Here is a 14,540-nt window from a genome sequence, read left to right as displayed (position 1 = left end):
AGAGAATGTATTCAAATAAAGTGTTCTTTAATAGGAGTGGAGTTATTCTGTTAGTCAACAACAAAGTAAAACATTCACAGCATTGGATGCAGATGGTTGAATGAACAAGCAGTTGAACTGAAATGAATACCAGAGGGGGAGATGTAGCATGAGCCCCCACCAGCGGCAACACAGAAATTCTAGTTGGCATGGAGAGTAAGTAAAAAGAATGGAGAAAGGTTGGTTAATCATGGAAGAACAAGAATCAAAAAGTGAAAACTTACATGGAACACATGAATCACGGGCATGCCACAGTCATATTAGTGAAATTCTAGTCCCTTATATCTAGAAAAAAAAGCATTAGCCAGAAGCCCAAACTCTTCAAGATATACGAAAAATTGCAATTATTCCTCAGAATTTCAATCCATCTTCACATCTCCCCCACACTGTTAACTTAATGTCATTTTTAATGCATTATGCATTGTGTTCTGTTCCATTTCTGCTATGTGATATTTTTTTCTTCTTTTAAAATAATCCAGTGATGATTCTCAGCTTGACAAGTAAAGGAGGCCTTTTGCTATTATTACTGTATATCCTCTGAAAAATAGCAAGGAGGAAGAAAACTTAGATCTTGGAGTTTACTAAGGAAGAGTTTGACTGGCAATTTTTTTCCCTTGGCTAATCAAATGAACCTTACTCATGGAAACTATTTGGACGTTGTCTTATAAAATATATTTCTTATAAAAAACAAATGACAAAACAAAGTATAAAAGAGATTCCAAAAGAGAAAATAGGCAACTTGACTACATAAAATTAAAACCCATACACAAACAAAATCAATGTAGCAACGATAAGAAGGGGAATGACTGGGGAAAAAAAGTCTTTGTACTTACATTTTATGACATAATAGTATATGTGACATATTAATATTATATTAATATAAATACAAATACATAATATATTATGGGCTAAAATAAATATTTTAGAGCAATAATCAATATCCAAGATATATAAAGAATACCCTCCTAGTCACACAGATTCTCAACATTAGACTCATCATTGACTCTTCATTCACTTTTCAAATCTAGCAATAATTCGGGTCTTTTTTTTTTAAACCTTCACACCATTTTTCATATGCATCGTCTTTTCTCTGTCCAGTCACACTCAAGTTCAGTTCCTCATTAGCTTTTGTCTAGATTATTTAAATAGCTTCCTAATTGGTTTCCTTAGGTCATTTCTTTACCCCCTCCAAATCCATCCTCCATTTAGCTGCACCATGTCACTCCCCTACTGAAATACAATCCAGAGGCTCTCTATTTCTTTGAAGAAAAAAAAGTAAAGTTTTTTGTTTTTTAAAGCTCTTTACAACTAGGTTACTTCTCATTTTTCCAGTATCCCTATATTTTATTCTTTTCCATGCACTCTCTAGTCCTGTCTGAATTACTTGGGCTTCTTTGTAAATAACACTATTCTCCCAACTCTGTACCACTGCACTGCTTTCCCTTCAAGACTGGAATCCTCAGCATTTTCACTTCCACCTATTCAGCTTTCTTGGCTTCCTTCCAGAATCAGATGGAACCATACCTTCTGCAGGATGTCCTTCCACATCCCCACAATTACTAGCGGCTTCTCTTAGAGATCACCTACGACATTCTCTGTATATATCTTATATGTGCCTCATTTCTATGTGCTTTTTCCACCACTAAAATGTCAACTTCCTATGCTGTGACCTTTTTGTCTTTCTTTGTACCTGTAGCACTAGTACAATGCTTGACATCCAATTAATGTTTAACATACATTTGTTGACTAACATAAATAATGATGGTGATTATAATAGCTATGTATATGTGTATACACACACAGAGCAAAAGAAAGAGAGGTGTATGTGTGTGTATTGCCTTAAGGTTTGAAAAACATATTGAAAATATCATCTAGTTTTATCCTCACAGCAGCTCTGTAAGATAGTGTTATTATTATCTTGATTTTACAGAAGATACTCAGGCAAACAGATTCATTCATGTGGCTAGTGAGTGTCTGAAGCTCATTTTGAACTCATTTCTTCTTAACTCCAGTTTGCAAACTTTCAATCAAGCCAAGAACCATTTACAAATAGATAAGTAGTGAAAATATATGTTCATTTCCCAAAATTTGGAATGACAAATTATTAACAAATATATAAACACTTGTTCTGTATCACTAATGATAATATAAGCAAAAAAGCAAAACATCATGGAATTCACTTCACTCTTAGAAATTCTAGAAAATAAAGATGACAAAAACAAACAAAAGAAGTAAACATTGAAGGATCTGTGGAAAGGAAAGAACAATAGTATACTGTTGTTAGAGCTGAAAACTGGTCCAGCTGTCTGGGAAGACAAATTTGGACAGAATATTTTGCATTCCAAAAGAATGTTCTCATCATTTGACCTGGAAATCTCCCTTTAAGGGAAATTCTGCAAGGAGAACAGAGAAAAAGACCAATATATAATGAAATTTTCAGAGTAGCATTTTTTGCATTAGGAAAAAAAAGAAAACAGCATGAATGCCCATTAACTGAAAAAAAAAAGATTAAAGAAATGATCACATTTGAATGCAATGTTTTCATGAAGTAAGAAATAGAAAATATAAGGAATTCATAGAAACACAGGAAAACATATACTACCTATTGGAGGGTAAATTTAATACAACCAGAAAAATGAAATGCTCAATGGCTACAATTGTGTAAATAAAAAAAGCCTGAATGAAATGGAAGGTGGGTAATTGGAATTAGCAGGCAACTCTGGAGAAGATTGGAGGGAATGCCCTTCCTGCATTTCATGAAGAGGTTAGGGAATATAGTGCAGAATATCAGTTTACCATGAGATATATTAACTACACCAATTCCTTTTGCTTAACTGTTTTAATTTGTTAGAAGTGAAGGTTCACTAAGTGGTAGGTGGGCAGGGATAGTTCACAAATAATTGACATAAAATCAAAAGAAATCTGTAAAAGCAAGTTGACAATAATCCAAGTGACAGCCCTCGTGATGCATATCTACATTTCATGTTTATTTTCATTTGTTTAAAGGCATATTCTATATGCTTATAAGACACTCACTTTGTTTCCTAGTTCTTGTTAATAATAATGTTATCTAGACATTTTTTTCCTTTAAATGCTGGACAAAGCATTTGAGATTGTTTTCTCACGATAGTAGCTGGACTTTTTCTTAAATTAGGCCAGGTATATTCTAGTTTTCATATGCCCCATGAATTAATGTGAGAAATTTATACATGCTGACTTCAAGTAAGGTGAAAAGGAATTCTCTTGTAATTATGAGCCAATAAAATATTTAGAACTTGGTGTGTCTGAAGTATAATATAGATTTGAAAGATGAGGTCATTGGACTCACTGTCCTCTGAAATCTTTTCTATTTCTGGAGCTATGTGTTGCCCACATCAGGTTATAAAAGACAATCTTGATTGACTCTGTGACTCTCTGATATTTGATTTATTCTCAATGAGTTTTGTATTTCTAATTTCTCTATGGTAAAAGTGAGGAAATGTGTCTTCCCAAGGTAAGTTAACATAACTAGGGGCCATACAATTTTCCTGGCACGTGCCCCTCCCCAAATCACAAAGACTCATAGTCATCCGAAGCTGCTGACATAGTAGAAAAGTCAGAGGTTTCCCTCCACTGTCATATCCCTGAGTCAAAATCTAGGAGGAGGTTGATTTTCAGGGAACCTTTATCACACCCTAAATTGGCTGCAGGGCCATTTTTCTGGTATTTTAGTCTGTTGGTTATATTCCTGGATGAGAAGACAACAGATGTTGGTTTAGGTCACAATGAAATTAATCTTGAGCCAACAAATTAATTTCTCTGTACCTTAGGCTCTATGCAAAATAAATGAAACTTCTTCACTAAAACTGGAAGGATGTCAACAAAAATGAGGTAACAGGAGCACTTGGACCTCAGAAGAAATGAATGGTAACATCAATAGAAAATTTTGTTGTTATTAGTATTGTTATTATCTACATTTTATGAACTTCTCAGAAGCTGTGTAGGAGAGTAATTTCTAGGAGACAAATAGAGAAGGATTTAATCACTGTGCCAGCAGTAAAAGGTGAGGACATTCAATAAATATCCATTTGGAGGACTAAACAAATATCCACATTTTAGGAAGAACATGGAGAATTTGGATAATTTCCAGAGCAGGATGGCCAGGTGATGAAGAACCTTGAGTATGTGCCATATAAGGATCATTTGAATAAATTAGGCATGTTAGACCCAAAAAAGAATCTGTGTGCTGTGTGTATATGTGTGTATGTGTGTGTGCTTTTCTAAATGTGAAACCAGCTGCCCCAAGACATCATTTTATTTAAACAAGGGCTAGATAACCATGTATAGGGAATGTAATAGAAAAGGTGCTTGTTCAGTCCTGGGTTGGACTACACATTCGCCTCTGAGATCTCCATTTCAGAGGTTCTCTTTGTCTACTTTTTCCACTCAAAACTAATTTGACCTCATTCTTTTGCTGGATAGGTGCATCAGACCAAAGCTCACCAATATTAGAAGTCACTATATTAAATTTTTCAAAAGATTTGTTTAAAAAAGGAATTAACATAATTGCTAACAAGACTAAGTCTGCCTATTATGTAACTAAGAATGATGTCAAAATCTTTCTTTTGGAAAAAAAAGAGAGAAAACTAAGATAGTCAAGAGGCAAAATAATAGTGGCTACATATCAAAAATTCATTTTATGAATTTAGTAATGATGTTGTTGATGATGATTATGATAATGATGGAATTCTCTTGGTTTGACCTATTCTGAAGAGAATGGATCCTGAGTGAGATTTGCAAATATCTATTCCTGTCCACCTAGTTACTGTCCCATATGACCATATGCCAGTGGTGATGAGATGACAGCTTCATGAGTTTAGGTTTGAGACATGTGGGATTGAAAGCTTTCACTGAATCTGAATCAGTTTTATCAGAGAGTCCTTTGATTAGGTCTTTTGACCCTGGTGGTAAAGAAACAAGAAAAGCAGCCACTGGCCTGAATTTCAAGGTACTCTATGGTGCAGTCTTTCCATACCTATCCATCCAGGTGTCTTTATATTCAATTAAACTCATTCCAAATTCGATCCAATTTAGTCCCATAAACTGTCCCACAAATATGCTATGTTACTGCTTATTCTCTTCTTCTGGAATGCTCTTTCTTATTCATTTTACCAATCCAATGTCTACCTATCCTTCCAAGATGAAAGGATCATACATTTAGAACTAGAAGGTACCTTGTAGATTGGCTAGTCCAACTCCATTTTATGGACAAGGATTTTGAAGTATAGATTATATTGCAAGTTGATCACACATGGAGTGGCAGAGCTAGGATCTGGAACTAGGTCACTGGACTCTGAATCCAGTAGTCTTTCCACCGCATTACACAGCCTCTCAATCATAACAACAATTCTCATTTACATATCATTTTAAAAAGTCTTAAACCTAATTAGATCTCTTCATTTGGCTTATCTCATCCTCAAAAATCTCATTGAGATTCAGATCTCCTCTTTTCTGAACTGCCATACTTCTAGTTTCTACCAGACAATTCAAGCCTTAATTACTTACTGTGGGAAGTCGTTACTCAGTTTACTTTACTCTTGCCCAGTCAATGAATCTGAAACAAACCCTGAGGAAAGGGATTAAGTTTTATCCTTCTGTATTTTCCAGGAATGGTCAGTATCCTGAGTAGATAATAGATTTATGTTTTAATAAAAGAAAAGCTCGTATATTGCTTATGCCGATTGCTTTCAGGAAGAGTGAAGCTAATATTAGATTTGGAATCAGAGACCCTGGGTCTAAACCCCAGATTTAGCACTCATTAGTTGAATGAATTTTGGCAAGTCATTTTACTTCTCTAATCCTCAATATCCCATCTGTGAAATGGATTTCTTGGACTAAATTAATCTGTTTTTTATTGTTCATTTGTTTCAGGAGTGTTTGACTCTCCATGACTATGTTTGTAGTTTTCTTGCCAAAGATACTAAAAATGGTTTGCCATTTCCTTTTTGAGCTCATATGACAGATGAGGAACTGAGGCAAACAGGGTTAAGTTACTTGCCTAGGATCACATAGCTAGTAAGTGTCTGAGACCAGATTTGAACTCAGGAAGATAACTTTTCCTGGTTTCCAGTCCAGTGCTCTATCCACTGTGCCACCTAATTCTCACTATTGTTATCCTGGGGCAGCTACATGGTACAGTGCAGAGAGTGCCAGTCCTAGAGTCAGGAGGATTTGTATTCAAAGTCATCCTCAGGCACTTAGTAGTTGTGTGACACTGAGCAAGTCACTTAACACTGTTTGCCTCAATTTCATCATCTATAAAATGAGCTGGAGAAGGAAACAGCAAATTGTTTCCATATTTTTGCCAAGAATACCCCAAATGTGGTCAGAAAGAGTTGGATGCAAATGAAAATGACTCTACAAGAAGAACAACAGCTATTATCCTAAGATCATTGTAGGAGAAGAAAAAATCAACAGGGTCATACATTTGTCACTTTCTATCCCATTCCCACCACTTTATACTTTGGAGATAGCACTGGGCTAAACTATGGGGTAAATTATGCTGAGGAAGCCAATGGTTCAGGCTTGACTTTTGATTTATTGCCCTGTTCCTTTTTTCCAACCTTGTTACAACTCCAAAAAATCCAATATAAATTAGAGATACTACCTAACCCCCCTAATGGAAAATTTAAAAGTTGTCTCTTCTAGATAACTCATTATCATTCAGCCTTTAAAAAATGAAAGGTTTCCTGAGCATGAGAGCTGGTCACTTCTCACACTGTACTAATCAACACAATACCATATTTTCTGGCTGAAATTCCAAAAGTAATTTGAGTTTAACTTCCTCACTTTCTATCCAGTTCAAACTTTTACATTTTCCAATCATCTGGCTTAGAAATCCCCTTCCAGGGTTATACAAATACAGCTATTTCCAGAGAAGCAAATCACAATGGCCTGGGGCAGATAGTTTGACATTCCATTCTTGCATGGAGACTTAAATAGTGCCACCTTCTGAACTGAGACTGCCATGAAAAACAACCTGAGTCCTTTAAGATGCTGAGCTGGCATGTGCAAAATCACCTCAGGCAAAGACTATAATTGGCTTTAGTTGGATGAACCTTACTTAATCTTTACATTTGTTCAGGCTTCTCTCACAGTCTCATAGCCTTTTATATCTTACTATTTTGGGGGATATTTCTGCTTAGGGGACAAACAATGGAAACAGATTCCTCTGTTGTAGTCAATATACTAAATGTTTTTGCCAGAAAGGTTATTTATGCACAAACATCTTTTAGCAACTGATTTACAGCCTTTCCTTGGTTTCATACCTAACAATTACAAGGTAGGCACTGGAGAAGATTTTATAGACAGAAAATATCTCAATGGGAGGGGACCTCAGAAATCATAAATATTCAATGGAGAATTCCCTCCAAAATATTTCCAACAAGCGGCCATTCGTTATTTGCTTGAAGACTTCAGATGAGAGGGAGGCCAGCATCTCCTGGAGCATGCAGTCCTATTTGTGGATGGTTGGATGGTGAACAAGTTTGCCCTCCATTCAAACAAGATCATCCTTTGTGTGCTATTCATCTACTGCTCTTAGTTCTTCTGTATGGGCCCAAACAGAACAGAACTAATTCCTCTTTCACATACCAACCCTTAAAATATGCAAGACAGATATATCCCCTGGTATACCACGTGGAGATCTGGAATCTTCCATCCACAATCATAGGAGTCACCTAGAAATTGTATTTGGTTGCTAAGACAACCAGAGTCTTCATATTGAGTGAGCTATGGCTCAGTTAAACTTTATGTTAACTCACTGGAGAAAAGCCACTCCTCATTTTAAGACTGATATTATATATCAGTGTGTTATATACATATACATATATGTGTGTATATATATATTTCTTTTTCTCATGTTACTACGTGAGGTTACTGATTCCACAAGTGTCTAGAGAGAGAAAGACGCATTGTCTGCCCTGTTTCAAATACGGTTGTCATCACCACAAGATGCATTGTACAATCTGCTGTTTTTCTTTGATTGAATGAATCAAGAGTTGTTACAGATTACACTAAGGTAAATGGTTTATTTTCCTTGATACTTAGCATTGCTTTTCAAGAGGAGGCCAGAACTTCAGAGTAAGCAAATGCTAAATCATATTCATGGGAGAAAAGAGTCACTTGCAGTGGTTCCAAAAGTGGAAGATACTACCTGGGGGGGGGGGGTGCGGGAAAAATCCAGGAGGGGGGGGGTAGTAGTCTTGGGTGCAGTTGTACTCTTAATCTGAGACTTTTTTCTCCTACTTTCCAGGGAGGTAGTAAGTATTTTTTTTTAAAAGGGGGCAGTAGGCCAAATAAGTTTGGGAACTTCTGAATCATGGATAAATTGGATTCAAGTATCACATAGCCGTTGTCACTTCTTGTATTGTGATATATTCTACATTTAATTTTTATTTAAGGTAAATAAATAATTTTAGAATTATAGCAAAGAGAAATGCCTTATTTCTCTTTTGTGCAGTCTCCCTCTAGGTATAGACTATTATCTCTATGTTGCTATGGTCTGGATTAAGGTTTACATACATGTGGACTTTAACACGGCATGCAATTGGATGAGTTGTTGTCATGGTGAAGGATGAGGCCATTAAACATGTAGGTCTCTGAAGCATCATAAAAATTCTACCCATCTGAAGTGCTAGGTTCATTATATAGGGTAAATTAATACAAAGGATAAATAATCATAATAACTCAAATGTCTCTCACTGGTTTTGAAAGCACTTTTCAGAAATTATTTCATTTGTTCTTAAAAACAACCTCTTTAGACAACAGCCACAAGAATAATTGTGCTCATCTGACAGCTGAGACAAGTTAAATGACTTAATCAGCATTTTATAACTTGTAAATAAGTATCTGGGATGGAATTTAAATCCAGGTCTCCCTGGCTCTTCATCCAACATCCCATCAAATACAAAATATACTAGACAGACTTGTTCAGGGAATCCAAACACTTGCAGATTTTTTTCTTTTTCCAAGAATTTTCTTTACATTGTATTTGTAGGAGAGAAAAAGAGGTAATTCCAAATACATGAATGCTAAAAAAAATCATAAGGAAACATAAAACCATAGAATTTTAGGGCCAAGAACAACAACTGAGATGATTGAGTCCAATCACCTTACTTATGGATGAAGAAATGGAAATCTAGATAGGTTAAGTAAGTTAGAAAGAAATGGAAAGAGTTACTTGGTGAGTTAATAATGAGTAATTCCTACTTGTTGGCCATGTTGGACAGGGAATTCTTGTTGAAGTGTAGGTTAGGTGAGATGGCCTTTAAAATCACTTCCAACTCAACTGATTTCATGGCTTGTTTAGGACAATGCAGGCAAAAGGGAGTGATTGAGTCCCTACATAAGCTACATAAAAATTCATAGTAACTGCAATTTTTCATGGGAAGGGTTTGGAAGTGTATTGCTCTGCTCTGTGATTGCACCATCTAGTTTACTCATAGAAAAACTCAATGCTAAGTTATCATCCATGTGACAATATGCTGGAAAAAGCAGTTTCCCACCCACTTCATTCCCTTTTCTTTTTTAACTTTTTTTTCTATAACTTTTCCTTGGTCTTCAATGCCATTTCTCATTTTTATCACAACATCACTTTCTTTTTTCTTTTTTCTTTTTAAAGCAATTGGGGTTAAGTAACTTGCTCAAGGTTACATGGCCAGTCATTTCTGGGTATGGTGCTAAATATCAGAGCCCGGATTCGATCCAAGGTCATCCCAACTCTGGGGCTGGTGTTCTTACTCACTGCACCACCTGGCCACCCCTAAGCAATTGGAGTTAAGTAACTTGCTCATGGTTACACGGCCAGGTGTTTCTGGGTGGGTGCTAAGTGTCTGATCCCGAATTTGATCCCAGGTTATCACGACTCTGGGGCCAGTGCTCTTACTTGCTGTGCTACCTGGCCACCCCTCACAACATCACTTTCAAACACTTTCCCCTTGCCCACTTATTATTTACTGATTTTGGTAGTTAGGAACAATTTCTACACACCTTCAATTTAAAGTAATTTATATGACCTTCTCCCAGACCCTTGTTGCCCTGACAAGTTATAGCTCTTTCCCCCACTGGATGGAACAGGCATTTTAGTCTCATGAAGGCACAGTCATGACCTCTTTTAGTTTACCTCTCCAGGGCGCCAAACAACTAGGTGCAAAATGGAGCTGAGTCAACCAAACACGCTTTTCTATACATGAAACCAAACATCCAGTCTGATTAATCTCTTCTTACTATCTCGACTAAATAAACCTGCTCTTTGGACATCAAGAAGACATGGGTTCAGTCTCTTCTTTTATTTTGCTTTGTCAAGGAGCAAACTTGCAAAACAATGCAGGAATCCTTATCATCAAGTCATTAGCTAAGCTAGCCTCCCCTATAGCTATGAACCCTAGAGCTACATAAAAATTCATAGTCACTGCAATTTTTCATGGGAAGGGTTTGGAAGTGTATTGCTCTGCTCTGTGCACCATAAATTTAAAAATATTATCTATTTTATATAAGATGAAGAAAATGTATTTTGAAGGTTTCCATTGTACTCTTAACTGATAAGTTCTAATTCCATGTGTTTGTTCTGTCAATCTGAGAAAATTGCTTGAGATAAGATCAAAAGAATGTCCAATGATGATGTGTATAAAAAGTTTCTTAGCTGTAAAACATGCTACACAATTTGGCTATCATTGCTATTATTACTGAAGATGAATTGCACACTCATTTGAACATGGTAATACTTTCTTGGAGCTAGAGTTTGATGTTTTCTCTTTTTTTGTGAAGAAAAATAATTTGCTTAAATTTAATTTTAAAAGATGTGACCCGGTTACTAAATTCTGAAGGGTAAGGTTTAGTTTAATTTATGCTTATTAAAAAACTCCATGAGAACCTACAACTATATGCATGTATTAGGTATCAGCTTAATTAAGAATAATTATCTTTGGGATTATTACACTTGTATGCCCAAATGACCATCTTTTCACTTAAAATGCAAGAATACAAATTATTTTATAATTTCACTAATAGAATTACTAGGAAAATAAAACCACATCCTATAATAACAATCTTCCAAATTACAGTGTGCGTCTAGAAAGGTGAGATTCACTGGGACCCAAGAAGAAGAAAAAAATCACAGGCCCAAACTACATTTCCTAACAGAAGAAATGAGTTCCTAAAGTTTTACTGAACCTTCGCTAGGGAAAGAAACAAAAGGTATGTTGGTTCTGACAGCTGGCCTCATGAAATGTATGAAAACTCTCAGTAGGAACTATGTGATTAGAGGTGTTCTTACATATTGTACTCTGTTGTTCCCCTACATTCTACCACAAACAAGTGATTGGCTAGAACTTGTGAAGTGGTTTCCAGGTGTATGATATAGGTGATAAATAATCATCTAGAGAGAATTAGCAGGAAAGTACAATGGAGAACAATATTAGCATTACTTAAGGTATATGAGATTACACAGAGGCACACGCACGCTCACACACACACACACACACACCATGTATCTCTCTTTGTCACATTTGGATTGCCACTTGTGTGAACTGGTCACCATTTTCCCTAAGACAAAAGAATAATTACAATCCTGCTTGCTTTATAATCTTAAGAAATCCATGGCATGTTTCCATCTGATTTTCCTTCTAATGGGAACAGAGGAGTCAGAGGACATGCCCTTGACATTCTTGAAAAAGCCACTCCTAATTATTCCTACTAATAAGACCATCCCAGGATCTACCAGAGGGCCCTTTCATCCTCCAGGTAAACCAAAGGTCCTTACTTCATTGGGTCTTCACCCCAAGCAGGCATTCAAACAAATAATAAAGGACCACAGAGGACAGGTTTAGCCTACCCACAGGAACAATGCACAGGGGATTCTTTTCCAGACTGACATGCAAGGGGGAGGTTTATTATGGCCTTCCCTCCCGGGGAGGAGCTATTAAACACGCAATGATCATCAGCAACAAGAGTTAAAGAGAGAGTGAAATGGCTTAACGTACACACAGCCCGCTCCATACCGGAGAGGAGTCTCCAAGCTGCGGCTGGTGCTCTCTGAGGGCTAGGCTGAAGCTTACTGCCCCCACGGCCACGCTGGACGCCCCCAGTCCTATCTCCAGCACAGAGAGCACCAGCAGGCTCCCAATGATCTGGCCGCTGGTGCACATCCTTCCTCGGTCATCATTCCTTCCAGATCAGCCCAGGAAACAAACCATCCACCTTCTGTCTTCCGATTTCCTGTGCACTGCCCTCGCTCCCCCTAGCAGACCCCCGAAAACTTTTTTTTCCCCTTTCTTCATCAGTTTAGCATTTTCCAGCAGGTATGAGGGTCCCAGAGACAGAGGCGAGCTTCTCTGGACGGAGCCAAATAAACCAAGGCACCCTAGCACGTTCAAAGTGCCGAAGGACAAAGGATTTCCTTCTGCTCCAGGACTCGAGGCAAGCTGAAGTGGAGGGAAGGAAAGACAGGGAAGATGCTGCGAAAGTAGCCTCTTCTCAAGAGAATGGAAGCTTAGAGCATAGTCTTTTTGTCAGGGATGCGCTCAACCGGGCTCTGTCCAGGGTGCTGCTGCGTCCAAAGTCCCTGCAGGAAAGCTGCACGCCCCCTCTCTTGTTAGCTGGCTCTCTCCGTCCTGTGTCTTTCAACACTTCGGGATCCCTTGATTCTTTTTCCGAGCCCAGGGGTTCTGTCTCTGCGGGGGGCGAGTGGGAGGGCTTGCTCCGCTCCCTTCTCTCTGCTTCCTCTCTGTCTCCTCTCCCTTTGTTACTGTCGTAATAGAAAAGTGGCTCAGTGCTTCTATCTCAGCTTCCGTCTCTCTTCCAGGCAGATTACATGCAGCACCACACTCCTCACAGTTGCTGTGTCTCAGAGAAAGTCGACCTTGTCTGATTGCCCCTTTCTGTCTCTGCTTCCTCCTCTCCTTCCTCCTCCTCACCTCCACTGTCTTCTTCCTCCCCTTCTCTTTTTATCTTGTTCTTGCTCATCACAGTGACCTCATTGGAATTTAGGAGGTTGATGGAGGAGGGAGAAAGACAGATATATATATGTATGCGTCTAGAGCCAATACCCTAGCTGGCTTTTGCTCAGCCCCGCCCAGAGACCCTAATGAACTACAAGCGGACTGAGATGCACCTTTTTCCCCACCCCTCCCCCTTTAGCACTCCCTTTATGAAGGGAGAAGATACCTGTGTAGACTCAAAGCTCTTTTGGAGGGAAACTTTCTGGGGAGGGGAAACGAAAGGGGTGTTAAGGGAGAGAGGAAACATTGAGAAGGCTATCGCGCCTAAAAGACAAAAGGGCATCGTTATAGAGACACATCCACTTTCTAGAAGGGACAGGGCTCTTCTTCATCCCAAAGATCGTCTAAGTCCAGGGAAGTCTATGTAGTCAGGCTTAAAGTTAACATTTAATTCTCAGTTTTTTGTTTGTTTGTTTGTTTTTAACTAGATGACACTGGGGAAGGATGAACTTTTGTTTTTATTCTGTTGAATCCCAATAGGTATCAGATGCAGCATTTCTTTCATTCCAGTCAGTAGTCAGCCCTAGACAGATCAGTGAAAGGCTAATTAGGTTCTCACTCTAATTCACAAGATATGCTTTAAAATTCTTTGAACAAGACATTGATTAAAGAAAAGAAGCACGCACGCACACACACACACACACACACTCACAATTGACTTATCAATAACCTGCCCACAATAGAAATTCAGAGCACTGAATTAGGCACTATTGTTCAGTTAGTAACATGTTTCCATGATTTTCACGCAAGGTTCATGTGGCACATTAGTTTTCATAGAATCATTGGCAGCATGTTCAATTTTTGATTTTTAATTCGATAAGATATTCATATTTTCCAAAGGGAGGGAATATAGAATAGGGGTGGGGAACCTGCAGCCACATGTGGTCTTCTGGGTCCTTGGGTGTGGCCTTTTGACTGAGTCCAAATTTTACAGAACAAACTCTTGTTCTGTAAATGAGGGGGATTTGTTCTGTGAAGTTTGGATTCAATCAAAGGGCCACATATTGAGGACCTAGGCAGACACATGTGGCCTCAAGGCTGCAGGTTCCTCACCCCTCATCTAGAAAGTTAGTTTCCCCCAAACAGCCCCAACATACAGATAAAAAGTGTCCCCAAATTCTTAGTTTAAAACTGCACTAAGACTTTTGGGACATGTGTATATTCCTGTTTCCCCATTACATGCCCTAACAGCTGTTAGTGCCTAAGCATACTCAAACAAGAGACAGTATGACATTTTCTTCACATTTTCTCCTTTAAGATATAGCAGGGCATTGCCAGATGTTAGGACAGTGAAAGAATAAAAGTTACAGTGGAGAAACAGCTCAGACAAAACTCTCTCTCTCTCTCTCTCTCTCTCTCTCTCTCTCTCTCTCTCTCTCTCTCTCTCTCTCTCTGTCTCTCTGTCTCTCTCTCTCTGTCTCTCTCTCTGTCTCTCTCTCTCTGTCTCTCTCTCTCTGTCTCTCT

General features: G+C 38.1%; 1 protein-coding gene across 1 annotated transcript in view; it reads right to left on the bottom strand.

Moving 5' to 3' along the window:
• The window catches only part of TMEM196 (transmembrane protein 196), a 68,951-nt gene extending 55,889 nt beyond the window's left edge, over positions 1 to 13,062 (bottom strand). The window contains exon 1 of the mRNA XM_069088264.1: positions 12,060 to 13,062. Coding sequence (XP_068944365.1) covers positions 12,060 to 12,224 — 165 coding nt within the window. The 5' untranslated portion in view covers positions 12,225 to 13,062. The remainder of the gene's footprint in view (positions 1 to 12,059) is intronic.
• Positions 13,063 to 14,540: the final 1,478 nt, after the last annotated feature.

The sequence above is a fragment of the Petaurus breviceps genome, unplaced genomic scaffold, assembly GCF_028583685.1.
Source record: "Petaurus breviceps papuanus isolate PSGF00001 unplaced genomic scaffold, PetGlider_PUasm1.0 185, whole genome shotgun sequence".
Taxonomy (NCBI): domain Eukaryota; kingdom Metazoa; phylum Chordata; class Mammalia; order Diprotodontia; family Petauridae; genus Petaurus; species Petaurus breviceps.
This window is presented reverse-complemented; position numbering and strand designations above follow the sequence as displayed.